Raw genomic sequence first — 18,726 nt, forward strand, 5'->3', positions numbered from 1 at the left:
TTTGGTTTGCTATTTCTAGGAGAGGACACACTGCAAAAAAAATCTTATTCTTGTTATTTTTTTGTCTTGTTTTTCAGTAAAATACCTAAACATCCATTAAACCGAAATTTGACTTGAAAAGCTAAATTGGCACAACATATTAAGACTTGTTTACTGAGTATGTGTCTTAAAAATCTTTAGATAAATCATCTTTAAAATTGTTGTCGAGTGATTGTGAAGATTTCAAGGTGAAGATCAAGATAATCTTGTTTCAAAAACAAGACATGCTTGATTCAAGAAATCTGTCAATTTGGGCCAATTTGATTAAAACCTAATAATAACATATTGAACAACACATTGATCCACTGACTGCATTAATCATAATATTTACACTTTTTGCAATTTACAATACATACATTTAAAAATACATTCAATAATACAAACAATAAGGATATGTTCTGTGTTCAACCATAAATATACAGTATAAATATATTTTAAAAGTGCCCAGCTTTACAAATTCTCAAACCACAATCAAATCTGGTTTTAAATGCTTTAACCTTAAATGTTGTTCTTTATTTCACAGCGTTATTGCAAGTTAATAGATCATAAATTCTGAAGTACAAAAACAACAGTATGCCAACATCAGCAATAACTTGCTAAAAACTACACAAAAATATATTCATATACAGTATATTTGTGGGTAAAACAACTTAAAATGACTTTTGGTGTTGGTATCATCTTTTTTTTTTTTTGTTTGTGTAATTGGCATATTTTTCACTTGTTTTAAGCAAAAGCTTCAATAAATACAATAATATTTTCGGAGTATTTTTTTATTTTATTTTTTTTGCAGTGCATTCAGGATTAAACAACCCCTTACATTTTAAATACTCCACACTGCTAATTATAACCCTAATATCCTACTGAATAAACAATTTTGGGACAGCAAAGAGCTGGTAATGAGGGCCAAATAAAGTGGGTCTTAGCAGATCTCACCTGTGGCAAACCTCTTTTTCACCAGTGACATGCGGTACCGGCTACCCACCAGCTCCACGTCCATGCCTGAGAGAGAAGCCCCCAAACCCACAAACTGCACGGCCAGACTTGGGGGAGGACCGCGGGGCACCTCCAGGCACTGCCAACTGGCGCACAATGTGCCAGAGCCTGAGTCCCATAAACATACACAAAGGGAGAGTCATCATCTTCTCTCAGTTTATATTACATACTTTTTTTTTAAATGTTAAAGAGACTTAATATGCCTTAAAAGTGTTCATATTTTAATAAATATGCAGTTGCTTCCAAAATGTTCTAAATTCAAAACCTTGCCATCGTGCAAGTCTCTGATCTGTTAATATGTATTCATAAGTTTGATTCTTAGCCTCTTGCTTCCAGCAGTGCCTCATCCGCCCACTCCACCAAAATCTTGTATTAGATTTAAAATCAGCATAGTTGTACAGATGATAAACTATACATAAACCTGACTTGCACTAGAAATTTTTTTATACTGAGGCCACTTAAAGGAATAGTTCACCCAAAAATTAAAATTCACTCATTTTCTCACATTCATCCCACCCCAGATGTGTATGACTTACTTTCTTCTGCTGCTGCAGAACATGAACAAAGATTTTTAGAAGAATATATCAGCTCCGTAGGTCCATACAATGCAAGTGAATGGTGACCAACATTTTAAAGCTCCATTAGCACATAAAGGCAGCATAAAAGTAATCCATAAGACTCCACTGGTTGAATCCATGTCTTCAGAAGCAATTTGATAGGTGTGAGTGAGAAACAGATCGATACTCGAGTCCATTTTGACTATAAATCTCCACTTTGACTTTCTTCTTCTTATGTTTTTGGCGATTCACATTCTTCATGCATATCGCTACCTACTGGGCAGGGAGGAGAATTTCTAGTAAAAAAAAGGACTTAAGTATTAAGTTTCTCACCCACACCTATCATATTGCTTATGAAGACATGGATTTAACCACTTGATTACTTTTATGCTGCCTTTATGTGCATTCTTGAGCTTAAAAATGTTGGTCACCATTCACTTGCATTGTATGGACCTACAGAGCTGAGATATTCTTCTAAAAATCATTTGTGTTCAGCAGAAGAAAGAAAGTCATACACGCTTTCTGGGATGGCATAAGAGTGGGAAAATAATGACAGAACTTTCATTTTTGGGTGAACTTCTCCTTTAAGAAGACAATATATTTTTAAAAATATAACTACCGGTAACCGATGACATAATTTATAATTTAATCAGAGACATGTTGTTCCTTGCAAAAAAAAAAAAAAAAGAGGGTAATTAGGGTAACTGCACTAAACCTGAGCAGATACATTTAAGTGAGTAGCATTGCTAGTTTTAGTTAGTTACTTGTTTCCACAGAGCAAAGAATGTCAAATGGGTTTAAAAGAACATGAGGGTGAGTGACAAATTACAGATTTTTCATTTTTTACATGAACTATCTCCTAAGTGGTGAGAGAAAATGTGCGAAAAAGAGAACCAGAACGGTGGGGATGGACAGGTGGTGGCGGCAGTGACCTTTGCTATGATTGGTTGGGGAGAGGTTAGGCAGTTTCCACAGTAGTCGTCTTTCCTCCGTGTTCCTATGAAAAAAAAAAAAACACATTCATTGTAACACCTTTCTCTTCATCTATAATTTTCATCACTCCTTCGCTCCTCTCTTTTCTCCACCCCTTTTTCTTTCACTTTCCATCTTTCATTATGTCTCTAAATCTATGAGCATCCACCCAGTATTGAACTCATGTTCATTGTTTATTTTTTCTTGGGAACTCCCGATCGTATTGTTATTAATGTAATTTATCCACACCACACCCTAAAGTCTCTCTCACACATACACACACAAACACTCTCTGTTTCTCACCAGGATGCAGTTGGCTGGCACTGCAAGTCTGTGGCGGTGTGATCAAGAGGCAGCAGCACTTGTACCGAGGTCAGCTGGGTGGCCGGGGCAGTCGCGGGGCAACAGTGGTAATCCAGAGACACACGGGTCACCGTGCCACTACGCTGGCACTCTGCAGACAGCAGAAGAGGAGCACGACCTGGATCCTGAGACGATGCCTGGGAGAGATGGATGCAAGACCAATGATACACTGAAATACATGAAAATTTGATTAAAAAAAGCAGAGCTGTGATACCGATGTGTTTCCTAATTGTGGTAAAGGGTTTTAAAACCACTGCAGCTCAGATTAAAGTTAAAAATAGTTTAATGAGCCTATTTAAAACATTTCAGACGATGGCGTTTTAACCTTTAAGTGTGGGAGTGCCTTTAAAAGTTAATTAAAGCAGGTCATAGGGGCCTGGGTAGCTCAGCGAGTATTGACGCTAACTACCACCCCTGGAGTCACGAGTTCAAATCCAGGGTGTGCTGAGTGACTCCAGCCAGGTCTCCTAAGCAACCAAATTGGCCCGGCTGCTAGGGAGGGTAGAGTCACATGGGGTAACCTCCTCGTGGTTGCGATTAGTGGTTCTCGCTCTCAATGGGGAGCGTGGTAAGTTGTGCGTGGATCGCGGAGAGTAGCATGAGCCTCCACATGCGGAGTCTCCGCGGTGCCATTCACGACCAGCCACATCATAAATTGCGCGGATTGACGGTCTCAGAAGCGGAGGCAACTGAGACTTGTCCTCCACCACCCGGATTGAGGTGAGTAACCGCGTCGCCACGAGGACCTACTAAATAGTGGGAATTGGGCAATCCAAATTGGGAGAAAAGGGGATAACTTTTTCTTTTTTATAAAGCAGGTCATATTGTAATTCAAGCACTTATTAGGGTTTGTGGTAACTGACCTGGTATTTAAGCAGAGCCACATTGTAATAGGAGGCCTGTGGGTTGAGCTCCGCCTCTCTCTGCAGGTGGAGTGTTAAGGCCTGCATGTTGAACCAGAAATCTTTGGAGCCTGGGTCACTTTGAGACGGATCACTGCAAGTAAAGACAGAAATCAAATACTGGCTTCATTGTTGGCTTAAAGGAATATTCTGAGTTCAATACAAGTTAAGCTCAATCAACAGTATTTGTGGCATAATGTTGATAACCACAAAAAATGTATTTCCACTCGTCCCTACTTTTCTTTAAAAATAAATAAAGAGGCACTTACAATGGAAGTGAATAGGGCCAATTTTTGGAGGGTTTAAAAGGCAGAAATCTGAATAGTATAATTTTATAAAAGCACTTCCATTAATTCTTCTGTTAAAACTTGTGTATTATTTTAGCTGTAAAGTTGTTCAATTGGTCCTTTTTACAGGGTTTACAGGGATTACAGGCTTTAAGGCATTACATCGTCATGGCAATGAAGTTGTAAAATTAGATATAACTTTACACAGAAAAAAAATATCTCTGATTTTATCAAACTACTATCATGTTAACACGCATACTATTTCAGAAATATAGCCAAAAGATGTAAACTATGAATATTTTAATGTTTACTGATTGGCCCCCATTCACTTCCATTGTAAGTGCAATCACTGAAACCCAGGTTAAAGGAGGGACAAGTCAAAATTAATTTTGTGGTAATCAACATAATTCCACAGATGCTGTCAATTGAGCTTAACTTGTATTGAACATATTCCTTTAAAATGAACTAAATTAAATTAAAGCAAGTTCTATTGACATCTGAGGCATAATGTCAATTACCACAAATTCTGCATATTCTGTAAGGTTTTCCGTTTAGTGCATCAGGACATCATACTGTACCTGTAGAGTAGCTTTTGATTGGGTAAGATGTGGTCCACTCGAGAAATGTTGACCAATCGGAAGCTTAGTACTGGTGTGTTGGGGTTTACTGTAAAAAGGCGGGTGATGCCAGCAGGAAATGACATAGTGAGGTCACCGGTGATCTTAACTAGACAGCTGAAACCCAATCACATACACAAATGGTTGGATTCCACTGAAAGACAAGGGTCAGTAAGGCCCTTTAAAATACTACAACAGTGTGGTGGATGGTTTTGTCCTGCAGATTGGTTAAGAGAACCTGTGACTGACCGGTTGTGTTCTCCTCCTTTGAAGTAGGCATTAATGTACTCTGTAATGGCTGCAGCCACAGGCCAGGACTCCTGAGTGCTCAGAGAAATGGGACTGGGTCCTCGAGACAAACCTAAAGGGTCATGCACACATAAACAGGTTAGTATCAGAAAAGAACAGGAAAATTCTTGAGGCTGTTTCACATTGTAATGTACTGTATGAGCAGGCTCTTAGAATGTGGTGTTTGGGGTGATAGGAATGTGCCAGGGTTACCTCGGGCTGGGCTGGGAACGCGGTTCTGCACCCCCCAATCACTGGGGCTGGAAGAGGATGAGGAGGTGAGGGGAGGGCTGGGGTCAGGCAGCGGAGAAGAGCACAGTGACCTAGACTGAGACACACCAAAGAAAAGGTTAAAGGAAAATTTGTGGTAAAAATAAATTATGGGAAACAAACAAAAAGACACCCCTCACAAAGGAAAGAAAATTTTGATCTTCCAATCTTCTTCAGGCTTATCAGTCTGAAGGATTGAAGAATCACTGTTTACATAAACACAAGGAATTTTGCAAGCTATGGCAACGTGCTGAACTTAAATATGACATAATTTGTTATTGTATATGCAGTTTATCTGACCTCATTTTAATTGAGAGACTACAGGGAATATTTGTGCTTTTAAAATGTTGTCATACCACAGGACTAAAAATAATAATAATTTTAAAAAAATAAGTATGAAATGAAAAATTAAAATTGAACTTACTTGAAGGGATAGTTCACCCAAAAATGAAAATTCTCCCATCATTTACTCACCCTCATGCCATCCCAGATGTGTATGACTTTCTTCAGCAGAACACAAACAAAGATTTATAGAATATCTCAGCTCTGTAGGTCCATACAATGCAAGTGAATGGTGATCAGACCTTTGTAGCTCCAAAAATCACATAAAGGAAACATAAAAGTAATCCATATGACTCCAATGTTTAAATCCATATCTTAAGAAGCAATATAATAGGTGTGGGTGAGAAACAGTACAATATTTAAGTCCTTTTTTACTCTAAATCTCCACTTTCACTTTCAGATGTGAAAGTGAAACTGAACAGGCACCACATGTGACTCTCTGATGAAGTGGAGATTTAGAGTGCTTTTGAAGATATGGATTTAAATGCTGGAGTCATATGGATTACTTTCATGTTTCCTTTATGTGATTTTTGTAGCTACAAATGTCTGGTCACCATTCACCTGCATTGTATGGACCTACAGAGCTGAGATATTCTTCTAAAAATCTTCATTTGTGTTCAGCAGAAGAAAGAAAGTCACACATTTGGGATGGCATGAGGGTAAATAAATGATGACAGAATTTTCATTTTTGGGTGAACTATTCCTTTAATGCATGTTATTGGTCTTATTGTGAACGAGTAATTGGTGCACGTTATTCCAAAGAAAAACAGAAGTAAAATGGGCTGCAAGTGCCATATTGACTTTTAAACAAAATGGTGATCATTTACAGCATCTAAAAATAAATTTCACATAGCTAACACACACAAATAAATTTGAACCATATTTGTCAACTAGCCACTTATTCTCTTCTTTTTTTTTATGCAACATGATGGCAAACAAGTGTCTTTTAGAGGCTGGTTTCTATGCCCGCTATGTTATTTGTTAGCTCCCAATATAAAACAATTAAAAGCTTCAAGTGCAATCTCAATAGTAGTGTTAATTTAGAGCTGAAGAGAGAAATTTAAGTGACCACAAGAGACAAACCACATCTCATAAAACAAGAGAAAACGAATGAGTCTGCACTGGAGGCTTATTAGGGGTTTGTTTACGTGGTTTTAAAGAAGCTTAAGTGTGCTGGAAGTATGAATGGTGTAATGAAGTCTGTGGAACATTTACCCGCTCACAGCCACTGAGTCTGCCTGAGGAGCGCTTCGACCGAACTGAGCGAGGAGGAGCCAATGCCAGACGCTCAGTGCTGTCCTGCCTGAAACTATGCTGGTGGACTGAGAGAGAGAGAGAGAGAGAGAGAGAGAGAGGAACGTTAATTAGGTTGTGTATGATGAGTCAGGCAGGCCGATTAATCAGCTGATTATTGGTCATTTTCAGATTATAGGCATCGACGGTTAGCTGTGCCCAGTTGACAGATTAACAGAAGAGGTCATTCTGCCTCATGTCAGCAGCAAATGAATAGTGCAAGTTTTCAGTTTGTTGTTTTTGTTTGTTTGTGAATTTTGAGTAAATATGTAAAAACTGTTCATTTAAACTCAATTTTGTGTATTTTTTTTATTATTTGCAATCATCAGTTGTATTATAAATGTTGACATTATATCAGCCATCAGCCACTCTGTTCTCTAGATCAGTGGTTCTCAACTGACTTTGCTTCAGGTCCCAGGTTTTAAATGTCAACATCAAGAGATGACTCAATATATGCAATGCCAAACCTATAACACATTTTTTATGTAGTCTGGATAGTATTTTCTTCTACCTTTAATTTTATTCATGGTTTTTAAGGATGAGGGCATGTCACAGTTACGTCCCATGTTTGTTTTGTGCATTATTGCTGTTGTGATTTGCTCTTTCTGTGTCTGTGTGTGTGAGTGTGTTTCGTTTGTGCTGCCGATTTTCCACCTGTGTGATGGTGATTGGCTGTTCCTGAATGCACTTCTAATAAAATTTCTGTGCTGGCATTCAGATGGGAGCTGTTGAGACTCTGGGCCAGTCGCAATTCTCCACGCTCCCCACCAGCCGCCAGACCAACAGTTAGAGTTTGAGAACTGTGATAGTTCTTTGCATTCGTGCTTTACAGAAATAGTGTTTGATTCTGTTTCATGCAGTTAGGTTTGTAGGGGTGACCCACCCTGTTTATTTGATATTGTTTGTTCTGTTTTTGTTAGTGGAGTTAGGGAAGCTTAATAGTATTTTTTTTTTTCAGGATAGTTATTCTCTCTTTTTCTTTCTAGATTGGTTTGTTTATTATTTTGGGCCAGGGGTCACCCTGAAGCGAAATACCTGCAACTTATTTTACATCTTTGAAAATATCCTCCAATAATAATAAAAAAAAACAATATTGGATCTATGATAGTGCCCTCTCGGGATCATTGTCTGATGGTTTACTTTTATTGCATGGTTTACCCCTAGAGCACATAATAGTCACGCACCATATAAATGCTGGTACCTGCCTAAAGGCCTACCACCAATTACTGTATCAAAGTAATTGACCGTCGATCAGTGCCACCTATTGAAAAGAGATGAATGTGCTAACGGCAAGCATTGGCGTTGCTCTTGGTTTGAAGGGGCCATTTGTCTGCAATCCGTCTCGCTTTTTCACATCACGTTCAGTGTGAAAGGGCCTTATTTTGGGCCTTAGTTCTACCAAGTGACAAAGTTTTTCCAAAATGCAGTAGAGTTTGATTGGATGTCTGGCCTTTGACATCAGTGACAACAATGGTGTCATGGGAGGTGCTTTTTCCTCCTTTTTAAAAGTTGATAAGCCCATTTATTTTGTATCCTAAATGCATAATTATATGAGTAGTTGCATTTTATTTTTTGCATCTAGCATTGTTTTTCCCTGCTCTCCGCAAGGTATCTGAACAAACCTACAACCCATTTTTGGGTGGCAACCCACCAGTTGAAAACCACTGCTCTAGATATCGGTATCAGAATTGGCCATTAAAAAAAACATACTGGTTGACTAGTCTATACCTGGTTGTGTGTTACTTTCCAGGCAGTTCTGGTCTTTGTCCGTAGAGAAGCAGAGGTCCTCCTGCGGCCCTGAATGCCGTGTGAGCGGCGGTCCATTCCTGTGATGCTCAATGTTGAAAGATTTCTGCTTTCTGGTTGACTCTTGAGTGATGGTGCTATTGTTCTGAACACCCTCACTGAAGGGGTTATGCACAGAGTTCCAGTTCACCAGCTCTTTCTTCGGCTGAGAACTGGGGGCGGGGTTAGGACTGGGCGTCGGCCTATTCCCACTGCCTCTGCTTTGAGCAGCTGCTTGCACTGCCAGCGACGACTGATGTGTCGGACTGCCAATCATAGTAATGGCGAATGGATCGTCAGGTGACTCTGGAGGTGGGACACTACAATCTCTTTTCCTTTCTCGGTCCTTGCGCAGAGAGGAAGGGGGAGGTAGGGTCTTAGTGTCATTTAGAGAGATGTAAAAGGGGTCGATACGGCCCTCCACACCTCTACTGTCCCTGGTTGGTCGAGGGGGAGGCAGGGCCCAAGCATCAGGTGGAGGCAGGTTACCCTTGGAGGCCAACTGCTCAAAAGCAGCAAAGAAGGGGTCCTCGGGTGGGATGTGTTTACAACTCCAGACAGAGGGTTCCAGTTCCGAAGATGCAAGGCTGTGGGAGAATGCCGGGAAGCTGAAGGTGGTGGGCTCGATGTCGGGTGGTGCACGTGGAGAATGTAGATTGGAAGGCCAGGCCTTGGTGGGGTCGTCTTGTGGGAGAGGAGACCGACCCGGCGAGGGATCACGGTACACAGCTAGAAAGGGGTCAGTGGATCGGCCCTTGCTCACAGAGTCTTTAGACTGAGACCGAGTAGGGGGCCAGGCTGCCCAACCAGTGGGCTCTGGGGACATCCCAAGAGGCTGACGGGAAGGTGAATCCAGCCCAGAGTCCTCCACATTCTCAGGAGAGGATGAATCAGAGGAAAACGCTGCATCTAGTATAGGATAGAATAGTACTTTATTAATCCTTTGGGGGAAATTGAGGTGTTACAGCATTAAACTTAAATCACAGAATAGGAATGACAATAAATACAATGCAAGATATAGAGGGAATAGAAATAAAATATACTCTAAAAATAAAAAATACATAATTGTGCAAAGATTGTACAAATGCTGAACAACATGAAAAAATGCTTGTGCAAATGCTGTAGACAATTTGCAGGTGTTTAGAAATTAACATGGGTGAAGGATTGCATGCAGAGACATCAATGATATTGGATGGATGGACGGTTATGTACAAGTATGAATATATCCTATAGTAAATACTATACTATACTAGTATACTAATTCAGTGAATTTACATGCACTTTAAAAGTTTGATTAAAACAAATAATTTGTATTTTTAAGATGTGTAAATTCTTCAGTCAATTTGAAATTGTTCAGTCTGATTTTTGCAAAGTTGGACTACCAGACCTAGATAATGCAATTGTAGCTTGGCTTCATCAAGCATGTATACATGTTAACTGCACCACAATTGACCTCACCATTGTGCACATGTGCCGAAAGACAGGGATGGTGCATGACATATGGTGCTTAACTTCCTCAGCTGACATCCTTCAAATATATAATAGTCAATTACACAGATAAAGAGTATAGCTTGACTAGGCGAAAACCCACTGTAGCTCAATTATAACAGCACATTTAAACATACTAAGTGAATATAACAGGAAAACTTGTTTATCTATTAATGATGGTAAACAATGTTTAAAGATGGCAGTTCTGATGAGGAAAAGAGTCTGCGAAAACATAATTCATGTTCCACTAAGACATTTTGTCCATAATTGCATAATTCATGCTGTAATGCCTGCACAAGCAGTTCCAGCATGCAAGTAAATTAATTCTGAGAAAAAGGCAATGCACACTTTGGCAAGAGGCAAGTTTAAAGGTTTTAATTCTCTGTTTTCTAAAAAGCTATAAGAGAATAGCTTGTCGATTCTCATCTATCATGCTAATGAGGCCGGGGTTGGTGCAGTGAGTGAGGATTTACATTCAGATGCAGCAAAGGCATTCTGGAGCTGCACTCTGCCATTAAAGCTGTGGGATTTAAAGGCTGACTCCAGAGGAGGTCCAAAAAGAGCATCAGAACCGGATGCTGTGGAGCTCAACCTGAAGAGATAGAGTGGGAAGAGACAGAGAGAGAGAGAAAGGAAAGAGTGAAAAATGTAATTTAAGAGAAACAGAGGCAATTAGGGCCAATTAAGATGCAGAAAGACAATCTTAAATATGGTCCTTAAAGGTGGGGTGTGCAATGTTTTTATTTTATTTTTATTATTTTTACTTTAAAATACTCACTGCTATTTGAGTTTAATTTGCAGTGACGACTTTATTTTTCCACAGCGAATTTTAGAACCTGCGCTCTGCCGCACCAGAGCCGAGTGCGCTACCCCAAGCCTATCAGTCCACACGTGTCATCAAAAAACTATTATGAACTATTGTCTACTCCACACCACCCACTGTTAATTTAAATTCATATCGCATAAAATAACAACAAAATAAACACATTTAAATTTCATCACGTGCATGAGTTGCGATTTAGATGAACCACTCTATTTTAGTCTACTACTACCGACTTTCCGGGTCAGTTATAACACAGGTTAATGCTGTTAATTAAATGCATTGTTGTTATTGTTTTTCAGTAGGGCTAAGAAATAAACTTATGAATGTTCACAATATATTTTCATTTTGATTTTCAGGAAGATTGTATGATTAATATCCATGAAGCAACGGTTTCTATTTATTGAAAAAGGCTGACAATTCTAGCATTTTTTCTATATGCCAATGGTAAATTCATTAGCAAACTAAGCTATAACTTTAATGAGTCTCACATGTTAGAGTTCACAGTTTTACTGTGGCGGTACTGCGTGTGGCAAGGAGTATCATTTTGGTTGACTACCTACTGTAAGTAAGCCATTTGCTGGGTGATTTCCCCAAGGAGTTCAAACGCGTTTGTTAAAGCTGCCTGACGTGTCAATTTCTGGCTCAACCTATGGTACATGTATGGTCCGGGACTATCTGCTTGTCTGAATAATGTAAGATGGAGGAAATGTTGGGAAAACTATTTCAGAAGCAATTACAATTTTTGCAATTGCGTTGGGTTTCACTAGTGGCACAAAGATTACTCACTTCACCTTTAAGTCAAGATGAAACAGCATTTGCAACCCATATTACTTCCATAATTACAATATAATGTAATACAATATATTGTATATAATGAGAAAACATTTTTTAGTGCAGGACTTTATCTATCTGGAATTGATTTGATCGTAAAAGCAAAGTGTCTGTACTGTATATGACAGGTGTTTGGAGGGATGGGCTTGGTGAAAGATGTTTCAGTAGTGGAGCTTGTTAATACATTCTGATGATTGACTATTTTTGTTGGAATAATATGCACCAATAAATGATTCACAATAACATCCCAATCATGTATTAAAAAAGTAAATGTGGTCCAATTTTTATTTCATTTTGACCTTATGATTTTTTTTTTTTTTTTTTTTGCATATTAAAATAGTTAGCTTTATAGTATATTGCCTTTTCTCTTTCTGTACCTGCTGTGGTCTGGGCTGGATGTGGATATGCGCAGACCCTCATGTTCTCCATCTGCACAACAACACAATATAACAATATAACATCACCACACAATAATACACTTAGCAAGCAATCCTCAGGCCCAGATAGAATCTGCAGACTATTTTCCACACCACCATCCCTACCAGGGATTGTACACCCCCCAAATGAATATTCTGTCATCATTTACTCAACCCCATGCCATAACAAACCCTTTATGACTTCCTTTGTTCCGTGGAACATTAGGAGACATTAGGTGGAATGTTAGGGAGTAGGGACTCACCATTAGCCTCAGTCACCATTTATTTTCATTGTATGAAAAAGAGCAGTGTCAACATTCTTCAAAAATGTTCCTTTTGTGTTCCACAGAAGAAAGTCACACGGGTTTGGAACAACAAGAGTGTAAGCAAATGATGACAGAATTTTCATTTAGGGGTGAACTATCCCTTTAAACACAATACAGTGCAGCACAAAACAGTACAGCACAATATCAAACAAATCACTGCAACACAACAATTCTTATTCACATAATACAAACAAACCAAGTACATGAAATCAAAATAAATCCTTTTAAGAGCACCATCCCTCTATGTGACTAATTGCTGCCATTAGCCGGTTTGAGTAATAGCCAGCCTGGTAAAAGGACAGCCTAAAAACATTTAATCAAACCACACACACATGCACACACGCACACGCACACACACACAAACGCGCACACACAAACGCGCACGCACACGCGCGCGCACACACACGCGCGCACACCAAATTGTTTCCACTTTTGCTATTATTGTCAAATCCCATGACACAAAAATAGAACCCATCTGAGGCACTAATTACAGCAATCTGGCATTAAGCTGACCTGAGAAAAGTATGTCAGTCTAAGGCAATAATGACAGTGCAGTTATGACGTGACACTGATCCCAGGTCAGTTGTATGTCAGATTGCTGCAATTAAGGTGGCAGATGGAGCCCTGTTTGTGGGATAATGACATCTAATAATGTGAATAGAGGAGGAGGTGGGATATTCTGTGTGTGTGAATGTTGCCATTTGAGATGACTGGGTGAAATTAGTCAGAGGAACAATGCATGAGCACTGAAACTTTAATGATCTATGAAGTAATTGAAACTGTTTTAATACACAAGAGCTGCTGTGCATAGCGTAAACTGACCTCTCTGGGGAACACTTTCTCCTTCCCCTTCAGATCGACCAGCTGAACTGGAGTTTCCTGTAGCGGAGGAAGAGATGTCAAAAAATACCCACACTTTGTTGTCTGAGATATGGACCCTGCCCCAAATGGCACACATGAAATTGACATAAGGTCTAGTGGACTTGCAATGTTTGTTGAATGCTAGTGTCTGTTAAGTCCACAAACCCCTATGGTGTCCCATTTGTCATTTTAGGCCATGCCACGTGGAACAGGGTCATTCAGAGATATACAATAGAACTTACGTGAGAGCTGCTTCTTTACTGACACCTAGGGGATGGAAGGAATGAAAAAGGTATCTTTAAAATACCATTCAAACGTATTTGTGAACATACTGATTGAAAAGACTGAAACAAGTCTACATTTAAATAGACAGAAATCTGAAATCTACTCCCTATTTTTCAATGACATCTTAAAAATGTGAGTGAATATCTTAAAAGTGAACTATGTAATGTTTTGCTGGCTGTTACTTTTCTTCCTAAACATCCGACCTGATAATAGGGGATTACCAAGATAAAGTGAGCAGTATTCAGCTGGTCATGTGATCTCAACAACACAGCTTTGGTGGGAGGATGACCCGCCACTGATATGACTGGACTCTTTATTTTAAGTGACATCTACATCATTTTAAACAAATTTGTCCAAAGTAATAATCATTGAGGGGTAAAACATTATTTTACAAACAAGGTGAAGTGAATTTCTTTTACAAAAAAAAAAAAAAAAACAAGAAAAAAAATCCACTGTTTTCTAGCAAGTTGTAGAGTAAAAAACATACTAACGATTTGCATGTTAACATGCAACCCAAATTATTACGAATGAGGTGTCTTTCTACACAATAGCTCTTTTTAAACAGTCTACTGTATATCAATACTAGCCACATTTTTGACTGTTACAGATAAAACAGACCCCAGCCCTTACCGTTCTGTTAGTGGCCAGGGTCAACGCCCCCACTGTGGCCTTCAGTTCAAGTTCATTAGCTGCCGAGTTGCTACGGCTACTGCTGGTGAACGGTCGGATCTGAATGTGAAATTTCTTGGGTTCTTCATCATCAAAGTCCGAGTCACTGGAGTAAAAATTGGCTTCTTTGTCCTCAGCAGCACAACGTAGAGAGCAATGAGGTTAAGGAGCAAATCAGAACACCAAAACTCACACACACACACACACACACACACACACACAAATAAACAAGAATGCAAACACTCGCACATACACACACAGACACAGCTGTTAAGAAAAGTCTACAAATTGTAGAGAAGTGCTAAAATAGCTATCCTATTTAGGGGTACTACTGGGTTTCACATCCTTAAACACATGGGGCACAAAAATTTGTAGGAATCTGAGAGGGACACCAGATCTTCATCAGACTGTTTTGGAGAAATTGTCATTTGGCAGTGGTTGGTAACTCCATTATTGTAAATTATCAGGCACAACAAGAGTTTCCATTTCACATCCTCCATACCGTCTTATCAGAACCAACTTCCCGACTATAACCCCATTTTTGTGTGTGTGTGTGTGTGTGAGTGTGAGTACTTAGCTGTAGTTTGGGGACAAAATTGTTCTCAGAAGTGTGCTAAATAAAAAAAAAAAAAAAAAAAAAAAAAACCTTCTCTTTGGGACCATAATCAATTGCAAAAAATAACTCGGTATTTAAACGTAGCTTTATTTTAAACAATAAAATGGTATGTCCATTGGAAAAACAATGTATAAAATATAGCTGCAAGCAGCGATGGCTGGACACATGCATTTGGTATTTGACATTATTCTAAACAATTCTGAAGCAATTTGGGTAAATACAAGAGGACTATTTTAAAGTCTGTTGTAAGAGCTACACTTCCTGCTGCCAGGTGGTCCCAAAAATAGTCACATCCAAGTGATCAGCCTCCAAGACTAAGCATACATCTCATTTTTGATCTAAATCACACATCGCACACAGAGGATATGAGACACTTCCTGTTTCCATTTTTGCCATTAATTTAATGCCTCGCCATGGCAACACCGTTCGATATATCAAAAATCTGTTCACAATTTAGCATCTTCAATGTCTTGGCATAATGTTTTCTAAATGTGGTGACAGTCTCATAAATCCCCTAGGAGGAGTATTTAAAAGTTCAGAGACTGCAATATTAAAAAAATCCAAAATGGCCGACTTCCTGTTGGGCGGACCTAATGACTATATTTATGAAAGTTGTCCGGCTTGATGAGAACTATATATGTACCAATTTTGGTGACTGTAGGTGCTACAGAGGCCGTCTTATGCGCACATTTTAAACCTGTTAACTGTCACTGGCCAACAGGTGGGCAGTTTGAGTGTGGCTAAAAAACAAATGCTTTGTTTTAAATCAAAAACTTCAATGTTCACATACTTGGTATCAAATTAAAGCTTAAAAACTCAACTTTCATCTTCTGCAGTCTATCTTGCAATTAGAACATTACAGTGAAAAGCATATTTTAAAATGTTAAGAGTGCATTTTTAAAACATGTGACATGTGAGCGAAAGTAGGCTACTTATTTTTCATGTTCTCTGCTTATGACCCATTCCAGTGACTGAAGAAAAAACAGCATGCATTTCATTAGGCTTGTTTGAGATGAGCAAGTTCTGCGCAGAACCGATCACCGGTGATAACCGAAAGGTGCATGCTGGTTAGAAATCTGTCCGATTTGCTGTGATATCACAGCGAGTAGTGGACTAAAGCACATATCTGGTAATAATGTTGCTGGTTCAATCCCCACAGCCATCACCATTGTGTCCTTAAGCAAGGCACTTAACTCCAGGTTGCTCCAGGGGGATTGTCCCTGTAATAAGTGCACTGTAAGTCGTTTTGGATAAAATCGTCTGCCAAATGCATAAATGTAAAATATAAATGATATCATGACCACGTATGTCAAAAATACCCCCAAGAGAGTGAGACGGCTGCAGTTGTAGCAGGCAGGCAGCACAGTTGCTGTTTCCGAGTTGCGCGAACTGCAAACATGATGGGAAATGACTTGCTGATGACACAGCTTAATGCTCATTGGCTTAAACAACCGTGATGTTTTGTTCTCTTTTAAAATGTTAGATTTTTTATCTAATATCACGTTTTTAGGTGTATAAATTATATGTGAATACTCCCAACATTCTGACAGTGCAATCTCTGTATGGGACATGTGATTGGTATCATATTTCTGATATATCTTATATATGTGTTTTTATTAAACTAAACATTTATGGAAAGACACGTCTTATGGGGGGAATTAAACAGGTGCATTGAGTGTTTTGTTCATCATATTTGTTTTCATTTAAAAGCAACAGAATTTAAATTGCATCCACCTTTTTAACAACAAAGCACTTGAATGTGAATCACGTGATATCCATCTTTGATCTCGTAGCAGCTGATCCACTATGAGAAGTGAGAACTGTCCGACTTGACAGCTCTTATTTCACTCCTCCCCAGACTGCACCAGCCTGCTCTCATCTAATTTTAAGGAGAAGCTTTTGGCATCTCAAACGAGCCTAACATGAGGGTCCACTGATGAAAATAAACTAAACCATTTTATCAAAAACATCGAAAATAGGGGGTAAAAGGGGAAAAAACTCGACTGATCCTCTATTTATGTTATCATGTAATCAAAAATGTCTAATTTCAATAAAATATTGATACTAATTAATTTTTATGCTATCAAAATCGATCGCTGTGTCTGAAATCGTTCACTCATTCACTATTTCCTATATAGTAAATGGCAGCGAGTGCACTATATCTCAGCAGTGAGTGAACGAAATGAGTGAGTGAATTCGGACACTGATATATACACCGAGTGGGGGAGCTCTGGGGCTGTCGCAGAACCAACGTCACATATGAACTTTTAAAATACTTGGGCCCGGTTGCATAAAGCACCTTAAGTGTAATTTTTTTAGTTTTATTAAGTTCCTTTAAGTACACCCTAAAGTTTCCCTTAAAATTAAAGGAGTTGCAGAAAATAACCATTAAGTGTTATTTAAGGGGTTTATAAGTAAAACGGCATAATCCCTTTCGGTTTCCTATTTATTTTTAACTTAAGAATGCCCTTAAAACATGTTAAGTGTTGCATAAAGGCCCTTAAGTGCCATTTTTCTAAGTAAACCTTAAGGTTGGGAAGTTAAAGGGTTTCAAAAAAACAAGATGGCTTAGTTTATATAACCAATTGAAGAGTACATGTAGGTCGAGGAGATTTATTTTGTGATAGAACAACTATTGCAGGAGTACATATTTGACCATCACATAATATGAGAAATTGCCAACAAGTTGGAGGGTGATCTAATAGGAACACACACATAGAAATGTGCCTAGTATTTCCTGCACTCTGCATCTTTATAAACTATATAAATGGATGCATTAATATCATGACACAAGTTCATTTGCGAATATGTATATAGGCCATATGTCTTACAGTCTTACTGACCACCACTAATATTATTTAGGATGGCAATCAGTTCTCTGCACAGTTAAACAAGCATCTTAACATCTTGCACCACCATCCACCCCTTACTTGACACAGTCATTAAAATTCAAATGTGTCTTTCTCAAGAGGGCTTTTACCGACTGTAAAAGTAGAATCCTTCATTAATTGGTCTGCATGCCATCTCAGGACCATTTTTTTACTTACACGGAAAAGATTTTAACTCAAAAAAAGTGTTTGAAAAGAGTGTTTGAATCTATTAATTTCCAGGATTATACATCATACAAATGGAAATCCGCCCGTGTTTCCTCCAGAAATTAGTTTGAAAAAAAAAATGTATGCAGTAATCACAAATGACTAAGAGTGATGAGTGTCTAAGGGATTATATGCAACACCCTTATGTCTTTCCTTAGGTAAGGGAAAATCACACTTTAAGTGTTATATTTAAGGTGTTTTATGCAACCAGACATTGGGCCTTACTTGTTATTCTTATTAAATAATAAATTAATACAATAAATCTTCATTCTGTTTAGGCAATAGTGTGAGGTTTCCATGGTTACATGGGCTGGCCTTTCTCATTTTAGAAAGCGACATCAACCACATGTTTGCATAATTTATGGCAGAAAAAATATAATATGTTTGTTGAAAATGAAAATAGTTGCTGGCTCCAAGTGCTAACAACTCCGCCATTGCCGGTCCCAAGCCCGGATTAGAAAGGAGGCGGGTTGGGCGTGGGGCTAGCAACCCCACCCTGTAAAAAAAAAAAAAACATTGCCACAGAAACCAAAGCAACAGACAAAACGAAGATCTCAATTCAGCACTTGACTCAAGAAGTCACCTCAACTGAGGAACATATGACGCGG

General features: G+C 38.8%; 1 protein-coding gene across 4 annotated transcripts in view; it reads right to left on the reverse strand.

Moving 5' to 3' along the window:
- The window catches only part of LOC127424506 (F-BAR domain only protein 1-like), an 87,322-nt gene that overhangs the window by 973 nt on the left and 67,623 nt on the right, over positions 1–18,726 (reverse strand). For 3 of the 4 annotated variants that reach the window (XM_051669792.1, XM_051669793.1, XM_051669794.1), the window contains 14 exons: positions 14,369–14,553; positions 13,696–13,720; positions 13,415–13,471; positions 12,228–12,279; positions 10,670–10,788; positions 8,652–9,617; positions 6,846–6,952; positions 5,232–5,346; positions 4,980–5,091; positions 4,692–4,847; positions 3,788–3,920; positions 2,865–3,061; positions 2,522–2,586; positions 973–1,140 (listed from right to left, as the gene is read on the reverse strand). In XM_051669792.1, the coding sequence (XP_051525752.1) occupies positions 973–1,140; positions 2,522–2,586; positions 2,865–3,061; positions 3,788–3,920; positions 4,692–4,847; positions 4,980–5,091; positions 5,232–5,346; positions 6,846–6,952; positions 8,652–9,617; positions 10,670–10,788; positions 12,228–12,279; positions 13,415–13,471; positions 13,696–13,720; positions 14,369–14,553 (2,457 nt within the window). The remainder of the gene's footprint in view (positions 1–972; positions 1,141–2,521; positions 2,587–2,864; positions 3,062–3,787; positions 3,921–4,691; positions 4,848–4,979; positions 5,092–5,231; positions 5,347–6,845; positions 6,953–8,651; positions 9,618–10,669; positions 10,789–12,227; positions 12,280–13,414; positions 13,472–13,695; positions 13,721–14,368; positions 14,554–18,726) is intronic. The other variant, XM_051669795.1, reaches the window with a different exon arrangement.

Source organism: Myxocyprinus asiaticus, chromosome 33, assembly GCF_019703515.2.
Source record: "Myxocyprinus asiaticus isolate MX2 ecotype Aquarium Trade chromosome 33, UBuf_Myxa_2, whole genome shotgun sequence".
Classification (NCBI taxonomy): domain Eukaryota; kingdom Metazoa; phylum Chordata; class Actinopteri; order Cypriniformes; family Catostomidae; genus Myxocyprinus; species Myxocyprinus asiaticus.